Below are 24,452 nucleotides of genomic sequence, written 5' to 3' on the forward strand. Positions count from 1 at the left end.
AATAGATTTTGAGCCTCTATTTTGCATCGTTACGGACAATTTTTTTTCTCATTTCTTACCATTTGAACCGCGTTCAGGATTGAAGTGTTCATTTCCTAACCAGGCTAAGTTGAGATGCTCTCTATTTGCTTAGCTCTCTTTACTACTACCTGATGGCTGACACTGGAGTCACCTGTGCTCTCCATTTCCCAGAATGCTTTAATGATGCTGGCTTTCAGCTCTGCGCAGGCGCTCACTGAGACAGTGGCTTTCTCGTACTGAGAAGAAAACATGCCGATATGAAGATGGCATCTATACTAGAGGATAGAATTGAGTTACTAAGTGTTCAGGATGAGCAATTTATTACAGTCACAGAGGACAGAGGTTGGAAGACAAGAAAGAAAAGGTAAGATATAGTGTCTACAGGAATCAGTCTACCAATTTTCTTAATTGCTTTGGTTTTCTCCAACATGATACACTTTTATAGATTAATGCTTTGTGTTGTCTAATGCATTAGGCCAGTGTTTCTTAACCTTGGGTGTATATCAGAGGTGCTTATGCAGCTTCAACAAATAAAAATGCCTGGTAATCACTTGGGCTGGGCTTCTTAAGGTTTGATATGCAAAGAAATCGCTTGATTCAGAAGGTCTGAGGTAGAGCATGGGACTTTGCCCTTCTAACAGCCTCCAGGTGATGCTGATGTGATCAGATCATGCACCGAGTAGCAAGATCTAGAGTGTGATTCAGTAGGTATGAGCTAGGAATTGGGTATCTTGAGTTTTTAAAAATGTCTTCAGGTGATTCTCATGTAGAGCTGGGTTGGGGTTCACGGCCCACTGGTGGCTGACTGGCGGCAACTTTCTGGGGGAACTTTCGGGTGCTCTCGTTGGCCTGAAACACTCAGCTCCCTCTTGGTTTTCCTCTTTTTCCCTGGTCTCTCAATTCTGGTATCCTCAGGTGACTTCTCTGCCTGTTTTAGTGCTGAAGTTCTTCAAGTTTTTTCACTTTTTAAAAATTTATTTATTTTGAGAGAGAGTGGGGGAGGGGCAGAGACAGAGAGAAAGAGAAAGAGAAAGAAAGAGAAATCCCAAGCGGGTTCCACTCTGTCAGCACAGGGCCCAACTTTGCAAACCATGAGATCATGACCCAAGAGTTAAGACGCTCTGCCAACTGACCCTTCCAAGCTCCCCAGGAGTTCTTCACGTTTAAGCCCTCAGGTTTCCTTAGGTCACCTTTCCTATCCTCATGACCTAGGTTTTAAACCCTAGCTCATCATCTTCCAACTCTGAATTCCCAGGGGAGGGGGGCTCCACCTTCTCCAGTCAGATCTGGGTAGTCAAGTATCTCCTGGACTGAGTGTCTCTCAGAAGATGGAACACAGAGCCATCTCCCTGTCCCCCCCCCCCCCGCCCCCACCATGGACCTGGTGGCAGTACTGTCATCCCTGCTGTTCCGATCCTCTTCAGCTGCTTCCTCTCTCATACCTCCACCTCCAACCCTCTAGATTCTTCTCTCCATTTCCGGTTCCAGCTTGGAGTTATGTCTGCCCTCATGCCCAGTAAGCCCCTGGCCCTGCTGGCAAGCCATCTCCTCCTCCACCCCCCTCCTTTGTCTCCCTTTTCCATCCCACCCTGTTGCCATGGTGATGTTTAAAAAATCTGATCCTCTCCCCTTCGTGCACACAGACACTTTAAATCCTCCATAAGCTTCCCTTTCCCCTTACAACAAAGTGACAGAGGAGAGGAGATCAATAGATTCAGGGAGGGAAGGAGGTGGGCTTGGGTGGGAGAGAGGGGAGCAGATCGGATGTCATGGCCATTACGGGTTTCTAGTTGTCAGTTAACTTACTTGGATCTCCCTGGGATAGTGGCTCCAAAGCCTGTGTGCTTAATTCTGCTTCTGGAACAAATCCTGAAAAGAGCAGTAAAACTTTTGGTGACTTACACGAACAGGAAGCATCTGGCCTTACCCCAGGGATGGGGACATAATAGATAGTCACACCCAGCTGCGGGGTGAGGGGCTTGGCTACAGGCTGGCTGTGTTCTTCTCCACACCACCCCCGCCTTGAGAGATAAGACTGAATTCCTAGCAGCCTACAAAAGACACGGGACTCTCAGGGGTGCTCAGGGGGTTTGAAGTCAGAAGACTTGAGTTCTGTTCCCTACTGCCTGTTAACGGAGACTATCTGAGCCCTAGTTTTCTTACCTGCAAGCAGCAAGCACCTCGCCCGTGTGAATTATCCCTCTGCAAAACTCTGAAAGTGTCAAGGTCAGGGCATGTGTCTTGCTCATCATATAACCCTTCAAGGTGCCTATTACCATAGGTCCTCGGTCAACATTTGGTGACTGAGTCAATGAAAAAGATGGGTGAGACGCATGGCCAGTCTAATGGTGGGGGGGGGGGCAGACGTAGGCTGCAGGGCAGGAGATAAGATACCAGTAACTGAAATAAGAGGGTCTAGAAGGTAACCCCTTCCCTCCACAGGCTGAGACTAGAGGTGAAGCTACAAAAGGGCTTTGGGCTTTTAGTGTGTGTGTGTGTGTGTGTGTGTGTGTGTTGAATTTCAGCCTCCAGAGCTTTCTTTAGAGCCATTTACATGGAAGCCAAGTTCACAAATGTATCATTGAAGGGACTAAAGACCATCAGTGAGATGTTGGGAAGGCCAATGTGCTTCTCAGGCAGCACCAGAAGTTGGTCAGTTGGCCCCCTATTTTCAGCGTGCCAGGGGTGTGGGGTGCCCTCGCAGAGGCTCTGCCAGAGGAGGGAGGTGCAGGGGGGCTCTGCTCTGCTCTTGGCTGTGGTGAGCTTTCTCCAGGCTTGTTAGTTTTTCCAATTTGCCAAGCAAATGATTTCATCTTTCCATGAAAGGTCAGTCTGCTCATCTCACTTCCTCACATCATTTTAAAAATTCGCTTTGGGTGTCTAACGGCATTTCTCAGCCAGAAGCTTCTCAGGAAACTGTCCAAGGCTCCACGTTGGAGGGAGGGGGGAAGAAATGTGAGGCCAGAGGCCTCTCCTCCACCCCATCTTTCCCTACCAGTAAAATCTGCTCCCAGACCGGGAGCCAGAAGGCTGTGTTTGCTGTTGGAGTTTCAGGCACTTAATTCAGTAAACAGCAAGCAACACTCTTTCATGTGAAGAGTCAAGCTGAATACCATTGCGATGAAGGATGGGGAAACAGAAGGAAGTCAGAGTGTGCTTGGAGACGGACCTCGCTCCGAACCTAGTTTTGTGAGCGAGGAACTCACTCCTTTGGGCATCTTGGTCATGATTCGCACTTCCCTTTTGTTATGCAGGGACCACAGTGCCTCTGCCCCACCAGCTGGAGTCTCGCTGTCCTAATTCTGTAGTCCTAGAGGTTGGGCTGTATAGTTACCTGCATCTAAAAGGACCGATCCAGGTTTCCACAGGTCCATTTCCCCTGATTTTCAAAATTAAAAAGAAGCAAGCTTGTTATTTAGGTGAAACCAGCAGAAACTTTCAAGTGAACTGCCCGGCTGGTAATATTTTCTATTTGTGGCAAAAAGTTCAATAAAGGAACATGGGACCAGACTTTAGGATGAGACCGCCTAAAACCTATAGCATTTTTCTCCTGGGAAGCTCTGAAAACCAAGGACAGGAACATCTTTGCCCTTTCCTTTCCTTCATGTGCACCAAGAATTATGGAATATACAAATCCCGGGATTCAAGGGGACCTAAGAGCTCATCCAATCCAAACCAACCTCTTCAGCATGTTTCTACAACATCGATACCAAGTGAGTAGATGGCTGGTGCTTGGATACCTCCAGAAACGGGGAATTCATTACATACCCAACCAAGATAATACATTTCTTTTTGGACCATTGAGGCTGCTAGAAAATTTTTCATTGTATTGATCTGAAATTTTAATCCATCCCTCCATCCACACTTATTAAGCACCCAGTATATGCCCAATATCATTTTGCATACATTTTACTCACCCACCTGCTTTATGTTCTCTGCCTTAAAACTACCCAGAACTCCTCAGGGAGCAGGCCGTCCACTCATTTCCTGAGACTGCTTCTTACTGTGTGCCTCGTGCAGAATAAAGCAGAGTGGCATTTCTATCTGCAGTAAAATGTTTAATGCTCTGAGTATAAACTGGTGTTGATAAAGGGGTGGTCAGGAAGTGGGGGGTTCATACCCAACAGCCCCTGACGTCTTTTGGGGACTCATGGCCAGGGGGGGCTCAGAGGCAGCATAAACGTGTTATGAAGCCTCATAAGGACACCAAAATACCTGTTTTTCTTCCTCTGTCCCTTCCTTCTGTCCTCACCTCCCCAGCTCAGAAAGCTGAAAGCTGAGTGTGTAATCAGCCCATCAGCTTTGCTGCATGCTGAAATGATTAACACACCCAAAAGAAGCATTGTTTTCCTTTATAGGATGAAGGTGCCAGGCTATTTTGAAAGGCAGTCTGCGTTTATGCACATTCTGATTTAGTGGTGAGAAGGAGTTTAATCTGGCTCAGCCATTAACCAGGCGTACACGTTAAACAAGTCCCATACCCTCTGTGAACCTTAATTTCTTTGTGAATCACATTAGCAGGTTGGGTGAGATGGTCTCCCAGTTCAAATACTGATGATTTATAGGTTTAAACAGTGGGCTAGCCTCGTTTCTCTATTGCCACCTACTGGTGAAAGCATACACTTTGCCCTTTCCCTGAAGAATGAGTCCGGTAGCACCTCAGTTTTTGCCCAAGGCTTTCAGCACCCTTAAATGCTACAAAGAATTAGAATTCTGGGCAAAGAATGGGAATTCTCTCTCTTTAGCAGGAGAGAAACAGTTCCCTGATGGCAGGGATTTCTAAGCCCCTCCCCGTGTCCTGGGAGCCTTTCTGTTGGTGCCACTTATATTTGTTTGGGACAAGTATGAACCAAATCACTTATCCGAAAGCTGAGGGCTGAAAAATATTTGCACAGCTGAGACTTGGTGATTTTTGGACTTGGTGGTAATGGGAAGCAAGTCTGTGAGAACACTTAGGTTCTGGTGTTGAAGAGTAACCAGGTGATGTGAGGATAGAGGGGATTGGCAGACCTATCCTGTGTCTCCCCAGCCGTAGCCAGGAGGTTGGGGGACTTGCCTACCTTCTCTGACCTTGAGTTTACTCCTGTGTAAAGCTGAGGTCATGAACACCTGTCCTGACCTGCCTCCCATGGAGGTAAATGTGTACAAAATCACACTAAAAAGTGTAAGGCAGTCTTAAAAAACAAGGACTTATTTTTGTGATGATACTTGCTTTGTCGTCTCATAGATTGAGCCAGTGTCTAAGATGCTCAAGGATTCCCATGGTAAAAATGTAGAACCGTGGGCATTTACTGAGAGCCTTCTTGGTGTCAGGCCCTGGCCAAGCACTTTGCAAGTTTAAGTGACAACAGCCCCGTGAGTTAGGTTACAGCTGCGACCCCACGTTACAGGTGGGAAACTGAGGCCCAGGGGAGGTAGAGCTGCACTTCGGGCCCAGGCTCCAGAGCCCGCACTTAATCACCACCTGTTTATCACACGAGTGGTTGCTGTCACTTCAGCATCTCAGGGTCCTCGCTTAGGCCGCTGAAGGGCACACTACCTGGCACATTCCCCGTGACTCATGCTGAAAGTGTGGGCCCCCAAAGTGCTTCTCTGAGACCCTGTGATGATCTCTGCACTGGGGCAGCTTCCGTTCCCTGCACCTCCGGATGTCACCAGCACAGGACCCAAGAGCGTAAGACGTGGCCCTTAGGGCTGTAAAGTTTTATGGGGCAGAAGCACAGGTGGCCCTTCACCCCCCTGGTTTCTGCCCAGAGAGTCCCTTGGAGTGTGAATGTTAGGAGGTGGCCATCTGAGAGCCACAGGCCTCCGGAGCTGGGGCACCTCCATACCTCCCTCCGCTTGGCCTGGCTCCCTGCCTGGAGCCACACAATTCCTGTGGACAGTCCCTCTTGCTGTCATGAAATGGTGGGCACTCAGAGAGCCACTGGCTGTGCCAGAGACGTCACTGTGCCGGTGGCCCACGGCACAAGGGCTATCAGAGAAGGCTGAGGACAGTCCAAGGTTCTAGGCACTTGATCTGTCACCAACGCATCAGCAGTTCTGGGTTTACAGGCAGATTACCCTCCAGGCTCGGTGTGGGATATTGGCTTGGGACCCTGCAGCCTTTTCTCATGCCAACAACATTAATTCTAGGCCAGTAAAGCTTATTGGATCAAACATGGTAGTGTGGAGCCAGACAGCAGAAGTGGAATGGTTCTGAGGAAAAGTCAGTGACTTCTAACTGAGATAAATCCTCAGAAGCAACCCCTCTTTCCCCTGGAAGTACAGCTGGAGTGGCCATTGCCAGCAAGGTGGCTCCGGTCCCCACTCAGAGGGTGCTGGAAGGAGGGGCAGGGGGAGGGGGAGGGCAGGCAGTGGCCCTACTGATGACTCTGAAGAACAGAGTGTAGGGGCCTTCTACCTGGAGAGGCAGAGTCCCAGAGGCAGAATCCTACAATCTGAAAATATCTTATTTGTCTTTGTAGTCCTAACACAAAGCACAGCGTCTGACATTTAGCACACTCAGGAAATAGAATTTCTTTGAGCTGAAGAACAGTTCCTCTGCAGTGGGGGCAGTGGCTTAAATTGGGGGTGTGTGAAGTTATATCGGTGGGCAGAAGGCATAGTGGGAGGTGGGTCTTACGTCTGGTGTCCTGTGGAGGAGAGGTTGAAACGCTGAGGTCAACGACAACCCCGTTAGGGCCGAATATTAAGCTGCCTGGGTCTGTTAATGGGTTGTCTTAAACACAGGTATTTAGTGGGGCTCGTGAGATTTGGTCCCATGTGGTATATATTTTTATCAGTCATGGGAATAATGGCATATTAATCAATTATATGGATGACAGAAAAGTTGGGAGGATAGTTAATACACTAAATGACAGAATTAAGATTCAGGAAGATTGCAAGAGACAAAACTGATGGAGAACTTCACAGTGACAAGTGTGACATTCTAAGTTGGCTTCAAAAACTCTATGGCATGAAGACTGGATCAGTGTGACCTGCTTCTCTAGAAGTTGTCTAGAGTGTCTTGAGTTATTGAGTTATCGCCACATTGGAGGTGGATTATTCAGGCGGTGAGAGGCAGTTCCCTGGCACACACCACCTCACGGCAGCATCGTGTGCTGCTCTGGGTGCCCTGATTGAGTCCTTTGCAGACTGTGGTCACAATCTGCCAGGTCACAGAAAGACTTGCGGGAGGAACTGGAGAAATTTATCCCAGAAAAGATGAGCCTTAAGGTGGACGTGAAGGCTCCTTTTGTATATTTGAAAGTCTCTTAAATTCATGCTCTTAAAAATGACTGAAGGGGCTCCTGGGCAGTTCAGTTGGTTAAGCATCCAACTTTAGTTCAGGTCATGATCTCATGGTGCATGAGTTCAAGCCCAGCTGACAGCTCAGAGCCTGGAGTTCTTCAGATTCTCTGTCTCATTTCACTCTGCCCCTCCCCGTCTTGTGCTCTGTTTCTGTCTCTGTCTCTCTCTCTCAAAAAATAAATATGTGTTATAAAAGATTTTTTTAAATGATCAAAGACCCCAAAGTGTTCTTATTTGTGTGACTATTGTTTTTTTCCTACCAAAAATCAAAATGTTCAGTCATTTGAAACAGAATATTAATTATTTCACCATTTAATACATCTTTTTAGATAAGAAATAGCTATTTTCCAAAATAATTCAGTGAGGAGGGTGACAAATTTCTTCAATGTCTGGAGTAACAGAAGACGGTCCAATTCTAATACCTGTTCTTCAGTCTGTTGGGACATGTTGTAGCTGAAGGGCGAGAAGGAAGTTGGGCCTCACTCAGTTGTGGAGTGGGAGGAGGATGGGCAGCCCAGGATCCCCGCAAGCAGGGTCCTTAGACCTCACTTTGAGATGCACTAATTTAGCCAAATTAGGATCCATGGGCCCAAGTTCTAGATAGTTATGTCTAACAGTGAAGGGGCCTGGGGACCTTCTGACTGCTCAGAGTTATCTAACATGGGGCAAAACCCTCTCGCTGGCATGTTTGGTGGGGTATTAGACCAGATGCGCTTTATGCAATTCTTCCCCATTCCATGTTTCGATGGTTTTCCAGCTGGAGAACTGGGTGACTCGCCTGGCAGGCATGATTACCTCTGAGGCGAGAGCTGACCGGGTATCTAAGAGCCCCAAACGTTCTGATCTGCCTTTGCTCACAGTGTGCGGATGACTTCAGCCCACCTACAGGAGCCCTAAGAAGGCTTCAGGACCAGTGAGGTGTGGGTGCTCCCCCTGGGAGTGGGTGGGAGACTCAGAGCACAGTTCCAGGGATGATGATGAGGAACGGGAGTGGCAGAAATGGGTAGGATTTGAGGATACAAAGGCATCTGGGAGCACCTGGGAGCCTCAGGTAGATGGACCGTAATGGCTGGGAGAAGGAAAGAGAAAGGGAAAGGAACAAAAACTCAGAGCTCGAGAACTAGGGACGGAGGGTTAGAAAAAGGGGACGGGATCAATCACTGAAAGTAACCTTGGTTCTTGGGAGTTAAAAGTAGGAGCTGGAGATCAGATAACGTGCCTGATTGCCAACCACCCCTGGAGCCATGTCTGATTTGTGGTGTATCTGAGCTCAATCCCAGAGGCAGGTCCTGGGGTGTGCAAGGTCGGGGCACAGCCTGCCCAGGCAGGGGCCTCTCAAACAGACGCAACCAAGGAGCCCTACTGGGTGTCTGCACAGCTGGAGATGTTTCTCTTTGACACACGGAGAACAAAGCAAAGAGACGTTTTCTAGAGGGTACAATGGCCTGGCATGCCCCCGAACTCTGCTGATGGGGCCTGATGAGCTGCAGCCAGTGCGTGGGGAGTGAGGTATTTGCAAGGGCGGTGGAGCTCTGGCTGGTGAGCAGCGGGCAGCTTCCCCGTGCTGACCCCTGCTCTGGCAGGCTTCTGGAAAGCAGCTCTGGGAGAATCCTGACTTTGGATACCTGAAGGGATCACATGGCATTGGCTGATTCAAGTGCAAGCAGCAGTCTGCTCTCCCCCCTTAATTTGCCTCTTGATGTAAATGCTCCTGGTTCAGATCTTCCTTGGAAGACAGCTGAGCCGTCTTGAGCTTGGCTCTCCTCCTGGGGGTTATGGAGGAGGCAGAGATCCTAGCCAAGGGGACAGGAGGAGGGAGTGCCCTGCTCTTGGCTGCCTGGAGGGGCCCATGGGCCTGTTGAAGGCCAGGGTGGCCTTGGACTCCTTGCTTTGCCCAGAGATCTGATTCTCAAAACCCTTTGTCCAGGACAACAGCGTGTGCTTTGGCAAAGGTCCAGGCATGCAGCAGCTAGATGGGGGGCCGCATGGAGCCCCTGCTCCGATCCAGAATCAAAACAAAACAGAACCTACAGTCTCTAGGAATCTTTTAATATGTGGAGGACAGACTGGTATCCTCCAGCAAGAGTAAAACCTGAACTCTTTTCCTTGGGAGACCCAGGCCCCACATGGCAGTGCCTTGTGGCTGCAAAAGGTTTTGTGTACCTGTTTCAAGTGGATCAGCTTCCCCTGAGCAGGGTGTGTAGAAAGCAGCCGGCCCTGCTGGATTTTCCTTTCTAATCTCTGCAGGCCTCAAGGGCATCACAGAGAAGAGACCTTGCCTCATCCCTCTGCAACCCCAGGTCTTGGGCCAGACCTTTGAGGGATGCACACGGATGTAAAGAAAGGGTTGCCGGGAGTGTCCTAATCCATAGAATTCCCGGAGGAGAGAGAATGCATTTCTATTCCCCATATCATAGAATTACCGCAGCAAGATCGGCTCTGCCCTTTTCTAGACAAAGACACAAATTTTTCTCTTTCTTTTACCCGAGTTAAGCTTAAACCCCAGAGAGTATCCCTTTTCAGGTTTATAAGAGCCTAGTTACTGAATCCTTAGGAATTTCCATCATAACCTCCACAAAACTGGCTCTAGGGAATGACCATGGGTGAAGGCTTTGCTTTCCTTTCAAGTTTCCTCACAGGCTGGGCCCCTGAGCAGGCTCTCCTGTTGGCATCGCTGGTTAAATGCCCTCTGTCCAAATCTAAATCAAACAGCAAGGATCTGGAACAACAAAGCCCATGTAAACATGCTTAACTTCCATCAGTTGCTAGAAAGGTGAGCTCAGGTTCTTACCTGGATCCACACGGGGGGTGTTTTGGCTGCTCGCGTACGTGCTGGCGGCCCAGAGATCTGTAATAACATTTGACCGGTCAGAGCATGAATTTTCATCGAACTGTTCTCATTCTTTCCACGATCCAACCTAGCAAGACATTACCAAGGTCAGAGCTAAGGTAAAGCTTTGTCCTTGGGCGGTCTGAACCTACCCCAACCGAGGAGGCATTGAAATGGAAAAAAAAGCAGGGGAGGGGGGAAGTATTTAACTCAAATTACTGACTGAAAATTCCACATAATAATCACCCCTGTATTTCTCAATTGTCAAAGTAAATATCTTTTACTAAGGTGCCATATTTCTTTTACACTTTGTTATTCTTATAATAACTCCTGAGGAGGTTAAAGTAATCCTTCAATAGCAATGTCACTTAACATTTAGCAATTTGCTTAAATGGCGTTAACATGGTACTGACGCAAATTGGAAAAATGAGCTGAGAGAAAGAACCAAGTTTCACGGAGGGGAAGAGAGACACGGTCGTGGAACAATATCAGTTTCTCTTAAACCGAATCTATCCACAAGACGGCGATTCCCTCCCTTTGGCTCTGTTCCAATGATTTGAATGCAAACGCAGACTAGCTTTGTTTTCTCTCATTGTAGAGGTAACATGTGCTCACCGTGAAAATACATCCATCTTAGAAGAACGTACCTGCAGTCCCTCTATCCTGCGGCTGCTGGCACACAGTGAGGGTACAGAGTGTCGTACCCCTTCCTCCATGCACACATCCTCATGTACAACACCCAGCACGAAACTGAGGTCAGCACCCTGCTGCTTTGTTCCCTCCTGCTTCGAGTGAACAACCTCTCGAGCCAATCTCCTGTCAGTAAGGGCACATGTTCACCAAAATGGCAATAGCTGTGTGGTAATTGCGCTAACCATTCTGATGGTGGACGATTATGTTGCTGTGTTTCCTTTTCTATTGGGAACGGCATCTGTGTTCAGGCCCCTTGGACGATAACTACCTCAGGATATATTCCTGAAAGTGCCAATTCTGCATCGTTTCTCTACACGCTTGCCCAAACCATGTAGCTTCAGTTTCTCATGTGAATTGGTGAAAAATGCCGTGGTATTGCTTAATTTGCATTTATTTGATTCCTGGGGAGGTGGAACACGTTTTGTTATATTTACTGATCATTTACAGGTCTTGCACTCTGGCTTGCCTGGTCATGACCTTCACCCATTTTTCCATGGGAATGTTCATCTTTTTCTTACTATTTGTAAGAATGGATCTGAAGACAAAAATTCTCCAGATACCTTAAAAAAATATAAACTTTCAGAAAGGAGATAAATGGTGAGAAGGAAAATTGTATGTGGAGGGGTGGGCAGTCAAAGATGCTGGTGTCCTTCCTGTCCCGGGTGTCCCCACTTCCACCTCTTTGGAAAGGTGAATGACCACAGCCACCAGCAGGCCTTGCCACTAGGTGGCACTCTGCTCCCTTCCTCGGTTTACCCTTCTTTGGGGGGCACAAGTAATCCATTAGGTCACCTGAGTCAACTGTGGCACTTCTTGAAAGGAACCTGACTAAGAAAATAACGCCCAGCAGAGCCACCCCACCCTTGTAAGCCTGCAGTAGATTCAGCTGACCCTGCAGAGCAGGCCTGGAGGGATTTCCAATTGTTTCCAGAACTCTTTCCCCAACATAACTATGGATCTATAGGCTGCCCCCTCTGGCCCTGGGATGTGGCTCTGTGGCCACCTGGCTCCTATGGGTGCCTGTGTAGTCCTTGGCTTCTCCCATGACCAACAGCCTCACTCTTGTCCCTCTGAGAAGTCTCTATTGCTCTGGCTCTTGGCTCCCTTACCCCTAGCCTTGATGTGTTCCTCATTGTCTTGTTAGTTTTGCACATTCATGAGTCAGTTAAGGGGTGTCCAGCCCCGTGCTTCTTGTTCTCCACCTGTATCAGCTCCTCTTCTTGGACCTGAACAGCCCCTGTCTTTTCCTGCTTTCCACCTTTCAGGAGACTCTCTCCAAGTCCCATGTTCTGTCTGAAAGGCAGCTCTCTGTTGTGAGCAAAGATACTCACTGATCCCAGACGCAGACTGCTCCTGTCCTAGCTGCACACTTCGAGGTGTCCTAAGCTGAAGGGACCTGTTGCAGGGATCCTGGTAGGATGTGTTCACAGGTGTAGCCCAAGATCCCAGAGCAGTGCCTGACACATAGTAGGCTCTCAATATTTGTTGAATGAACAAATAAACTAGGTTTTACTTGGACGCCCCATCTGCAACACACTTCTAGCATCTTTGAACTATTGTCACATACAAAACAGGAGAAAAATCCTTAATAAATGCAATAACAACAACTCTCTTGTCTATCAGCAATAGAAGAGTTGCTCTGTTATGGCTGTCCGTACATTCTCATTTCCTTTGAGGAAGAAAAGGAATCATCCGTGTACTAAATATTATTTAATATAGTTGGGCTAATGAATATAGGCATTTGTAAAAGTAGACTAATGGTTACCCAGGGCTGGGGGAAGGAGGGAAGGATCAGTTAATAGGCATGTGTTTCTTTTTGGGATGATGAAAATGTTCTAGAATCGATCATGGTGATGGTCGCCCAACTCTGTGAATATACTAAGAACAACCTAATTGTACACTTTCAATGGGTGACTTGTAGGATAGGTGGAAAGTAGTTCAATAAACTTGTTTAAAAAAAAGACACAGGCATTCAAACATCCATTTTCACTTCTCTTCATTCCTACAGCAAATCCTTTGAGTAGGCAATAGAGTTTTTTCATGCCCTCTATCCTTTCCTCCCTTTCCAGTTTGGCCCATTTTTTGGCAGTTACCGTGGAGGCGGCATGGGGTGCTTGTTCTGAGTGTTTGCCTGGGAGGCTGTGGGCGGCATGGGTGCGGGTGCTGGCCGAGGTTAAAGAGGGAGGCTGCCGGGCTGGGAGGCGGCCATCCAACGGCCCCTGTCCCTCAGCCAGGAATAATGAGGCTTTGCCAGGTCGGGAGCCACTACCTGAAGTTCCTTGAGGTTTCGACAAGTACAGGCCCAGCCTGTCACAGGATTTCCAAGCTCCCGTGGTAGCCAAATAAATATGCCACATGTTTAATTATATGTGTTACGTAAAAACTGACCTCCTCTGAGGAGACATCAGGAGCAAACAACTTACTCAACTACTTGAAAGTCTCAAAAAGAATCCAAGGCTCTAAAAGTCAAGAGCCTGAAGTTAAGCAGAAGGAGAGTTTGTGGCTTGAGGGACTCTCCCACCCAGCATCCTTGCTTCTGGACTATTTCTCTTGCAGCCTGTGCCCATGTTAGCCGGGGATCCACAGGACCAGGATGGTGGGGTGGGGCGGAGTCATGTCCTATGTATCCCAGAAATTATTTTTACGGTATTTTTATTTGAGTACTTTATATCATAGATTCTTCCATGGGTCATTCATCAGATGGAATGATAATACTCCTTGTTTCATAGAGTAATTAGGAAAATTGAATAAAACAGCACACGCAGGATGCTCAGTGCAGGGAAACATGGACTGTGTGCTTCGTTGTTGTTATTCTTAATCACAGTGGGAGTCAGTGGTGCCTAACATCCTCTGGTCTCACTGTCCCATCCGTGGCAAGGGCAGGCCAGGTCCCTGCTTCTGGGATGGCTTCATTCATGCCTGGTGTGTTCGTTGATGGCAGGGAAGCCTCCCACAGGACAGTCAGCGGGGAGCCCGGCTCTGCTGCTCCCCAGCTGTGTGACCCAGGCCAGTTTCCTCACTTTCTCTCTGGTTTCCTCATCAATACAAGGAATTAGTCAAATTAGAAGTTGTAGATCTAATTATGTAGATCTGTTATGAGGATCTCATAGGCTAATTGTAAGGCACTTCAAAGAGTGCCTAGCGTGTTGCAGATGTTGTTATTATTTGTTAGATAAAAAGATGAATGGATGGCTGGACTCTGATATGGCAAGGGCCATGCTGTGTGGCGGGAACGTCCGGAGGCTGGAGGTGAGGCTGGAGGGAGCAAGTCCTGGGCACATCTTTCAAGAAGGGAGAAAAATGGCCCCCAGGTGGGAAATATTTAGAAAAACCTGTCACTCCTGCTGTGGAATTTTCCAGACTCTTTCCAGGAGACCTTTAGAAACTAGACAGTCTTATTAGTCTAGGGTGGCTTGCATAAAATTCTGCATAGAAACTAGAGATTGGGTAATCAGATGAGCTCTTCAGGTCATGTCCAATATAATACCGAGATCAGTAAAACCTAAAACACTGTTTAAGAAATGGATACATAAAAAATAACCAGGAAATAAAAAATTTAGCAGTCTGGCTTTTCCTATAGTTTTTGTTGTTGTTGTTGTTGTTGTTGTTTTGTTTTTTGGTTTTGTTTGCTTCAAATATTTGTAGACTTCCAGGAATCTTCAATTTGTCCCTTAAAACAAAACCCAACAGTATTCACATTGAAACCTACTATTCCTTCAACTTGGCTTTTGGAGAAATGAAGATTTTGCAGTGGGAAAGTTTCACGTAATGTCCTATATTCCAAAGTATGATAACAGCAGTCCCATTTTTGAATGTGGCTTAAGCCTTTTCTATATGGTTGGCTTAGCTCTCAGCGTGGTGCTAACTCAGTATTAGGCTCAGATTTACCCCTTGAGTCTAGAAGGACACAACCACATACTCTGGCCCAGATCTTGGTGCTACCCCTCAGCCAGCTCAAAAGGCAGGAGATGGACACCCCACACAAGCATTCAGACAGACTGTTACTCTGGAAGCCCCCTCTCCTACTTTTCTAGCACACGACAACACATAGTCTACCTACTGACCCAGTTCCCAGCTCCTGTGGCCCGCGGGCTGGGGTCTGAGGCTGCTGGTGGTGGAGCCTGCAGATGGGGATGGCTTCGGCAGGCTGGTGTGGGCTCTGAAGGCAGTGGCTCTCGTGACCTGCATCGGGGTGACTGGCTGTGCGGTTGTTCCTGGAACCGGTTGCTTCTGATAGGCTTGCGTGGGCTCACCTGTAAAAAAGATGAAATCATACTGGGGCCTACCGAATAGCTGGTGGGCTCTTCAGGACAGAAACAAAACAAATGCTCATTGAACACTAGCTTTGGGCAAAGATCTCTGCTAGCTGCTACAGAGGATAAAATCCACCCGCCCAAAAGGAATGTACAGTCTGGATGGAGCCATGAGCCAAGAAACAAACCAAAGATTAAACAAAAATAAAATATTTAAAGGGTTAAATCTATGGCAACATAGAGAAGGCAGAACAAGATTTACTCCCAAATTAATTTGCCAGACACCAGAAGCAATGGTTTATGAACCTTTTTGTTTGTTTTTTTGTTTTTGTTTTTTGCTGTGTCAGTTAGCATTGACCTAGGGATGCAAGGAACTTTGGGGGCTTTCACTATGACTTACTCTTAGAGAATGCATTTTAGATGTTCTAGCTTAGAGAGATTCATGACTAGTCAACTCACTTCTCTGGGCCCCAGCTTTCTCATCAGTAAAGTGGGGTAATGGAAATAATTACATGGTAAGGATCACTTAGATTCTATTTCTAAATAGCACTCTTCATTCATGTGTAATGATTTAGAATGTTTCCATGATTAAAAAAAATTTTTTTTTAGTTTTGTTTATTTAGTTTGAGGGAGACAGAGACAGTATGAGTGGGGAAGAGGCAGAGAGGGAAGGAGAGAGAGAATCCCAGGCAGGCTCTGCACCTGATGTGGGGGCTTAAACTCAGTAAACCACGGGATCATGACCTGAGTTGAATTCAAGAGTCGGACACTTAACCGACTCAGCCACCCAGGTGCCCCTCCACAATTGTAAACAATTGTAAACAAGTCCCAATTCATTAGTTCTCTGGGTGCTCTGGCAGTTTCTCTGAAGGTATAGGGCAAAGGGATCAGTGACTATCCTCTGGGCATTGGATAATGTATTGACAGCCATGGTTTGTGTCAGAAGAGGACACAAAATGGCCCCCAAACTGACCAGCATCCCAGTACTAGGAGAGGACAATAGCCACCAGTTACATGTGTCTCCTGTGCCCCACAGCAGGGACCTTAGCTTCTATGCCCACACCTCTGCATTAGTGTCCTACTCCTGCTAATGGATTTTCCTAGTGCTGCTGTAATAAGTAATCACAAACAGAAGTAGTCTTCTATCTTACTCTCTGGTAAATGGTCTGAAGCATTAGCATCTTGCTAATTAGCATCTTAGGGGGATGAGGGCCCAGCTTGGACCCACTTCATCCAGGGAAAAGTCATTTAATAGAATAACATATTTTATGAAATAGGATAAAATTATTAATTTGGAAAGAAATAGATAAAACCTACAGTAAATTTTACTTGCAAATTGTTAATTAAACCACAATTAAAAATAAAACTTCTAGCTATAATAAACATTTTTGTCACCTTACAATTAGGAGATATTGAAAATATGAAATATCTTTTTCTCACATCACTGGCTAATTCTGAGGTTTCTAAATATCCCAGTCTTCCTTTGCTAATATTAGTTACCAGAGAGCAGATTAAATATCCTATGACAGCCCTTTGTGTTCCTTGCTGTGAACACGGATACTTTCAAGTGAATCATAAATTCAACCAAGAGATCCATCTCTCTGGTCTTCCATGCGCTGTTGTTTCTGCCTGGAACAGAACTATCTTTAAGATGAAGACAGAAAGAACCCTCCTTCAATGGATCCTAATTCCTTATGGAACATAAGGCCTGATGTGACCCAGAGTGAATTCTTCATTGCATCAGATTCCTTTTGAGCAGTTAGAAGTGAAACCAATAAAATAGTTTCTTCATACAATCTCCGATATACAGAAGTTTTGTTAGACCTCTGTCTCAATGCAAGTTACTGAGAATAGAATCCACAAAAAACTGGAGTTGATTAATAGGGTTTTATTTTAGTTCGGCCGAACCTCCCGGATGTTGGCAAGTCCTCAGGAGAGAGCGCTGCTGAGCAGGAGCTCAGGGTTTTTAAGGGCTTTGGCAAGACAGAATAAGTCATCATTTAGTTTACCAATCATAGTTTACAGTATTCTATAGTGGTCAATCATATTTTGACACACAAATGTTACTTTTGGTGGGAACCTACCAATTTTAGAGTTCTTTGTCTCAAGAAGGGTTCAAAATGACCAATCATAGTTGATGGGGGGCGGGGGGGGGGGAGGCGAAGAAGTTGCTTAACACAGAGTCTTGAAAAACAAGTTTAGCCATTAGGTTACAATCAGTTATTACATCTTAGGGCTTTCCAGAGCCCAGTTGCTCAACCTTTAATTATTTACCAGGGTTGGAGAGTAAAACAATGGTTGGTATTTTAGGGTCCAGTTTGATCCCAGGAAGTAGGGTCTTACAGTTTCATGGAAATCTTTTCAAAGGTTTTCATGGGAAGACATCAAAATTTCCTATAGGTTCTTAACATATTACTCTATGGACAAGGTCATGTAGTTTTTTTTAAGTTTATCTTAGAGAGAGAGAGAGAGAGAGAGAGAGCGAGAGCAAGTGAGCATGCATGAGAGGGGGAAAGGCAGAGAGAGAGAGAATCCCAAGCAGACTTCACACCATCAGCGCAGAGCCCAATGTGGGGCTGAAACCCACAAACTATGAGATCATGACCTGAGCCGAAATCAAGAGTTGGACACTCAACCAACTGAGCCCCCGGGCACCCCAGGTCATGAACAGTTCTAAACAAGCTGCTCAACAGCAGTAGGAGGTCCTTAGAGCTCCCTACACCTGAGTCATCACTGAATCAGAGCGATGGTGTTAAAATGCAGACTCCAGGGCCCACATAGATTCTGATTTGCTGGATCTGGGATGGACCTTGAAAATCTGATTTGAAAACCCTCAACCAGCATCAGGCTGGACTCCTCACCTCAGCCCTCACCAGCTTGGCCATTGACGTTCTTTGAGCCTGGTTTTCCTTGCTATGATTTGGGATGGTCAGACCTACCTGACAAGGCTGTTGTCATAACTAGAGATCGTGTTTGTGAGGGGTCCGCATGGTGCTTGGCACATGGCAGGCATTCGGTAAATGGCAGTAGCTGACATTTATCATCATGTTGTGTCACCCCTCCCCTTCCCCCAGTGGAAAACAGTGTTTTCAGTAGATGTCAAAGGTGAGGTGCATTGAAAGAACATTGAAGCCTACTTAACGGCAATGCCTAGAGGTCAGAATGATGAGGGAGGATTTGCTCTTTCCCCCACTGACTCACTACAGGTCTCAGGATTGTACACAAGGGCAGGAAATCTATTCTTTAAGCATCTACTATGTGCCAGACACTGTGAAGGCTACTTTGATATTAGCATTCACATTTGATATGGATCACAGTCATGGAAGCCAAGCCAAGAAAAGGGCTCACAGACAGTAGGTAGCAGAGCCAGGATTTGGACCCATATTTGTTGGATTCCCATATGTTTCTCCTCAAAAGGGGAACACAGTGGAAGGCAAATCATAAATAACCTCAAGATTCCTGAACATGGTTCCCATCAGAGGGTGGCCCAAGGTCTCTTTAGAGTTGTGGTGGAACCTGTCTTATTCACAAGACCGAGGGCAGAGGTGGCCTTGGTGGGTACAGTGAAGGCAGTGAGGGCAGGAGGTTCTTAGGAAGTCAACTGTACTATACCATAAACTTCAGCTTGAGTTTTCTCTGGGAGGAGGGACTGGGCACGTGGCCAAGGAGATGCAGCAGGGCGTTCTCCTGCCACTCTTGCACAGCAGTCTCTAAGAAAGATTTCCTTTCCTTTCTCTTGCTGCAGTGCCAGTGATGCACCTTCTTGGGTTCGGTGAACCCAACACTTCCCTGTTTTTACTCAGTTCAGAGTAGCTTGAGACTCAAGCCAAATACCGGCTGCCTGCCTGGTGGTTGCTGCCTGCCTGGGGAGACAGCATTTAAATCAGGAATGTCCACCCCAGCAGGGGCTGCCCCAAGCAAATCAAGATGCTTGCTATTTATTTATTTTTAAGATGCTTTCTACTTGTTGAGTGAGCTGCTTTGCTTTGAGGAGGATCATCCTAACCTGATTCACCTGTTAACTCACCGTCTTGGAGGGATTAGGAAGCATGTTATCCAGACATGCCAAGACCAGAGCAAGTAACTGCTATTCCTCACATCTTCATCTCATCTGCTTCCCCAATTTTGGTAGCAATTTTGTCATCAGGATAGGAAAAAAGGGGACCACCCTTTTATGGTTCTCACTGGATTAAAATTTTTTTAAAATATTTATTTATTTTTGAGAGAAAGCATGAAAGCTCCCATGAGCAGAGGAGGAGCAGAGAGAGAAGAGGTGTCCAGGGTGGGGGTGGGGGGGGGGGACAGAGGATCCAAAGCAGGCTCTGTGCTGACAACAGAGAGCCCAACATGGTGCTCGAACTCACAAACCATGAGATGATGATCTGACCCAAAGTCAGATGCTTAACTGACTGAGCCACCCAGGTACCCCTCACTGGATTTTTTTTTTATTTGAATTGGTAAAAACTTACACTTTATCTTAATGATCTTTTATTATTTTTAAAATTTATTTTGAGAGAGAAAAAGAGAGAGCCAGTGGGGGAGGGAAACACAGAGAGGGAAACAGAGAATCCCAAGCAGGCTCCGTGCGGTCAGTGCAAAGCCTAACATGAGGCCTGAACACACGAACCGTGAAATCATGACCTGAGCTGAATCCAAGAGTCAGACACTCAACCGACTGAGCCACCCAGGCACTCAGAGACTATAACTTTTAAAGAAAGACTCCTTTAGAAGCTGGGCAAGACCCCAAGTGTCCCTTTTGTGTTTATGCTGGAAAGGGATATTTATCCCTTCTCTTTGTGTGGGAAATGAAAGCGCCCCCAAAGGCACAGTAACGCATAGCATACTTCTCTTGACACAGAAACCTAGAAAAAGGCATTTTCCTGGCCTGAAGTCTACCTGTGCTCCCTTTGTGGTTCACATGAAGCTGGGTCCACACAACCTCGTAAACATTATATCTTTGGCTTGGGTTATTTCTATTGTTTTCTGTTAACACATACCTCACACCATCCTTTTTGCGTCCCTTCATTTCATACGTAGGCAGAGACAACTTTTCCCCTTTCAGCTGCCAGGGAACATTTCTAGACAGAATGGCCTGTCATCTTCTAAAGTAACAATACAATTCAAGGCAACAGCCATTGTGAATGAGAAGGACAAAACATAGATATAATCTTGGAACTGCAAAACCAAAATCTAAAGCCTTACTCTTCAGCCCTAGCCATCTGATCCCCTTGATTTCTAGGGCCATGTTCTTGGCATCGGTTACGGTATTGCTGGTGTCAGTGGGGCTTGAGCAGATGTTAATTTCTATACTACCTCCTGAAACACGTGTTTACAAACTCAGAATATTTAGATGAAATCACATATGAATACTTGCCTGTTTTGGCAGCAGGGCTTTTAGATGATGAATATGTAAGAGCCGATGGGTAGGTTACACCCTTTTGGGGTTTACCTTCTGCAAAAAAGGAAAAAAAAAGTATTTGTAGAGCTAGACATTTTAGATGGTTCTGTTCTGGTAAACTGATATCCTCCTTCCTATTTATCTGTCTTGAGTTCAATAAATTCGTAGTATCCCTGCACCCCAGGCTGAATTGTTGATTACAATAAGAAAGTCAAGTGAGGTTTTGTTTTCCTGTATAGCCTGTGTCTTATTAATATTAGAAAGGAAGCAATAATATCTGTGTGACTCAGAGTTAACATTAGCAACCCTCGCTCTGCCCATGAAGATGTGACATGTAAGCTAAGGTTTTCGTACACGTGGTGTTGAATGTTTAATTAGGTCAGTGGATGAATGTAAAGGACTCCCCATGCTCTCCTTCTGGAAGCTCCAGAGCTCTGGTCACAGGCTGGCTGTGCATGAACAGCTCTCTCTCCCTTTCACGGACCCTGTGGGATCCATTTGAATTCCACGGCATGAAAGAAACCTAGAAGGAGGTTTCAAAATAAGCATTTGTTGCCCACCTAGGGAAAGTAAGTTTAGAGGCCAGGTGAGGAGAAGGAATGTTAATATGTATCAGGGAAAACAAAGGAGACATAAAACAGAAAAGCGATCAGGTGATCGGGACTAGGAAAGCAAGTACCAAGCCTGATAGGACTGAAAATTGCTCAGGGAAGGCTGTTGACTCTAAAGCCATCTTCCGCCAGGAAATGGTGCCTGGAATTCCACCAAGGGAGTTCTGCTCTGCAATGAGATGGACAGTGTCACTTGGAAGGTAGTGGCTACTTGGAGATTGGGCATTTGTCTCACTTGGTAACCACTGAATCCTTGCCTCTGGCATGTAGGAAATGATCAGTTAGTATTTATTCAGAGAAGGAATATCTTCATGCTTAGGTCTCTGTTATAATTTCAAATACCCTTGAAAGGGGTCCCACTTGGTATCTGATATCTGCATCTGATACTGAAAGAACTTTAACTTTCAACGTAAGGAAATAGTTTCATAGGATGGGCTCGGGGATGAGATGGTGAGGAGTGTTGAATGGAGAGCCTGAGCGGTGGAACAGAATCTAGTGCACTATTTTTGCCAAAAGCCCGACTACACAAAAGGTTGCAGAGCTGTGATGCAGACAGAATGATGGAGTCTCAGAAAGGGCCTGGAACTGGGAATAAGAACATCTATGTTTCTGTGTCTATTTGCCATGAATTCTCTGCCTCAATCTCTGAGACGCTCATTCAGAACATATGGACAATGACATAGACCAACTTACTATAGTCAGTTGTAGGGATCTAATGGGAAAAAAAAGTTAAAATGTTTTGGAACTATATATTAACAGAGAGATATAAAGATTCTCTGCTGGTATTGTCTTTAAATGCCACTCAAAGTGAGGATGAGGCAAAATGTTTGGGCTTACTGAGTTATTTCATCTCATTAAAGACACCTGGGAACAGAGCTTGGCATTTCCAGGTCCCCCATCCTTGTCTGGGCCTCTTCCAAATCATGATTGAGGTGAGTTTGGACCCAAGGAGGGCGTCATGGCCATTGGCCTCACTTGATCAATGGAGGGGATTGTGGGGACTCTGTTTACTATTCTTCTCACCTCTAAAATCCTGTGTTGTTTATTCTGCTTCTATTCAGAAGGAAAAAGAACATGAGATCCGTTTTCTAAAATGTGGATCAAAGAACAAATGGGCAGCATTAGGAAGTCCCTCTCTGACCATTCCTATCCCTGGACTGTCAAAAGATTGTGCTGACCTCAAAGGCACATCCCATCTTCTGCTCCTATCCCAACCCGCCAAAGTGAATTAACTAAAGGAGCACAGTGATGTGTAAAAATTAAAAATAAAAGGGTAATGGAGGCACAAGAGCCCTCAGGGTTCAGAGTGCTGACCATTACACCATGGGGCCCACTTGGCACCCGAGCCTTCAGAGGAGGATTCTAACACCATCCAGCTGAAATTGGTGGCCTTGAGCTTCCGGATCCTGGGGAGCATGCCTTGGCTGCTGGCCAGTGTTGTTCCCCCAAGTCACCCATTCGAAAGAGATTCCTACCCATTGCAGAAGCACCAATGTTTATTATTATTGGCAAGAAGTGTTTTTGTTAAATATCACTAGGTGAAATGAGGGGACATGCAACTTGAGTTTATAGGGAATAATCTCAGCAGACTGATTTCATTAAAAAAACCCAAAACATCTCTACTCTCTTGGAGTTAATTTTTCCTTTAAACCTCTGTTGGGGATTCTCAAATTGCAGGCTATGCATTTAAGGTGGGAACACTCTTATTTGGCCAGGAGCTACTTGGTAAGCACCTATGTGGGGATTACATTTCTCTATATACTTGAGAAATTTGTAGTCTAGATATTAGCATTTTCATATGGCCCCTATTCTGAATTCTCATGGCACTGTTGATAACTTTCCACTATCTGACATAGAAACCAGTTTAGTTTGAACCCTAGGTTGCAGAATTCTGCAGGCAAGAAGAAACAGATTACTCAAAGGTCTGTTTGTAGTTAGCATAAGGCAAGTATAACACAAGGATAGAACACTATGTTGTGCTCAAACACAAATGAGGACATGCCAAAAAATCCCTAGGGCTCCCACTGGCCAAATTTGGACAATTTGAGCATCAAAACAAATAATGATAGCCAAATCAATCAAAGAGCCCAAATGTCCACTGACTGATGAATAGATAAAGAGGATGTGGTGTGTGTACACACCCACACCCACACCCACACTGGAATACTACTTGGCAATGAAGAAGGATGAAATCTTGCCATTTGCAACCATGTAGATGGAACTAGAGGGTATTATGCTAAGTGAAATAAGCCAGAGAAAGACAGATACCAGATGATTTCATTCATGTGTGGAATCTGAGAAACACAACAGATGAACACAGGGAAAAGGAAGGAAAAATGAGATAAAAACACAGGGGGAGGCAAACCATAAGAGACTCTTAAGGGTAGGGAGGGGGAATGGATTAAATGGGTGACAGGCATTAAGGAGGGCCCTTTTTGTGATGAGCATTGGGTGTCATATGTAAGAGACGAAACCCTGGGTTCTACTCCTGAAGCCATGACAACACTGTATGTTAAGTAACTTGAATTTAAATTAAAAAAGAATAATGGTGATCATGGATTATAAAATATTTTCAAAAACAATCTGTGACTCCCTAGTGATACTTGAAAAAATAGGTGTGGAGAGAGGGAAAAAAATCCTCTTCTTTATGTAAGAAACTTGCTAATAAATGTGAATGAATGACAGAATTAGAACAATTGTAATTTTGCAAATCCTAATGTAATTCTTGCTAGTGCAAAGATAATCAATGGGTGTTAAACCATTGGATGAATTTGTTGGAGAATGAACTATTCCTGCTGATTTGAAGTATTGCCCTACAGATTGCCTATTAATTATAAAGTATGTTTACTATGGAGAGATACTATAAAGTATCCAAGTAGTCATGTTTAGCATCACCAACAACTGGACAAACTTATGCCTTCTGATATGGCCACTGTGATACAGCACAATGGATGTGCTAGGGTACTACCTATGTAGTAACCTTGGCAAAATATTCAACCTGAATCCAATCACGAGGAAATTGTTGGACATGTTTGTGGTCCAGACTATTGAGACACAGTACTAGACAACTGGCTAGGACCTCAAAAATGTCATAGCATCCATGAAAAAAAACATAGTGTGGTGGGGATAGTTTTAGATTAAAGGAGAGTTAATAGAAATGACAACTAAAGGCAACGGGTGATTTTTATTATTTATTAGTTCATGGATCAGGAAGGAAGGAAAGAAGAGAGAAAGGAAGGAGAGAGAAGTAAGAGGAAGAAATTACTATGAAGACGAAGATAACTGGATACTATTAAGGAAGAACCATTTATTAGATAATATAATTGTATCAATGTTAATGTGTTAGGTATGGT

At 45.6% G+C, this 24,452-nt stretch overlaps 1 protein-coding gene across 2 annotated transcripts in view; it reads right to left on the reverse strand.

Annotated features, from left to right (window-relative positions):
• VIT (vitrin) overlaps window positions 1–24,452 on the reverse strand; it is a 101,613-nt gene that overhangs the window by 28,193 nt on the left and 48,968 nt on the right. The window contains exons 6-11 of one of the 2 annotated variants that reach the window (XM_029936319.1): window positions 20,465–20,542; window positions 14,902–15,090; window positions 10,106–10,162; window positions 8,877–8,939; window positions 3,356–3,403; window positions 1,828–1,890 (exon numbers count right to left, since the gene is read on the reverse strand). In XM_029936319.1, the coding sequence (XP_029792179.1) occupies window positions 1,828–1,890; window positions 3,356–3,403; window positions 8,877–8,939; window positions 10,106–10,162; window positions 14,902–15,090; window positions 20,465–20,542 (498 nt within the window). The remainder of the gene's footprint in view (window positions 1–1,827; window positions 1,891–3,355; window positions 3,404–8,876; window positions 8,940–10,105; window positions 10,163–14,901; window positions 15,091–20,464; window positions 20,543–24,452) is intronic. The other variant, XM_029936318.1, reaches the window with a different exon arrangement.

This window comes from Suricata suricatta, chromosome 4 (genome assembly GCF_006229205.1).
Source record: "Suricata suricatta isolate VVHF042 chromosome 4, meerkat_22Aug2017_6uvM2_HiC, whole genome shotgun sequence".
In the NCBI taxonomy this organism is placed as follows: Eukaryota; Metazoa; Chordata; class Mammalia; order Carnivora; family Herpestidae; genus Suricata; species Suricata suricatta.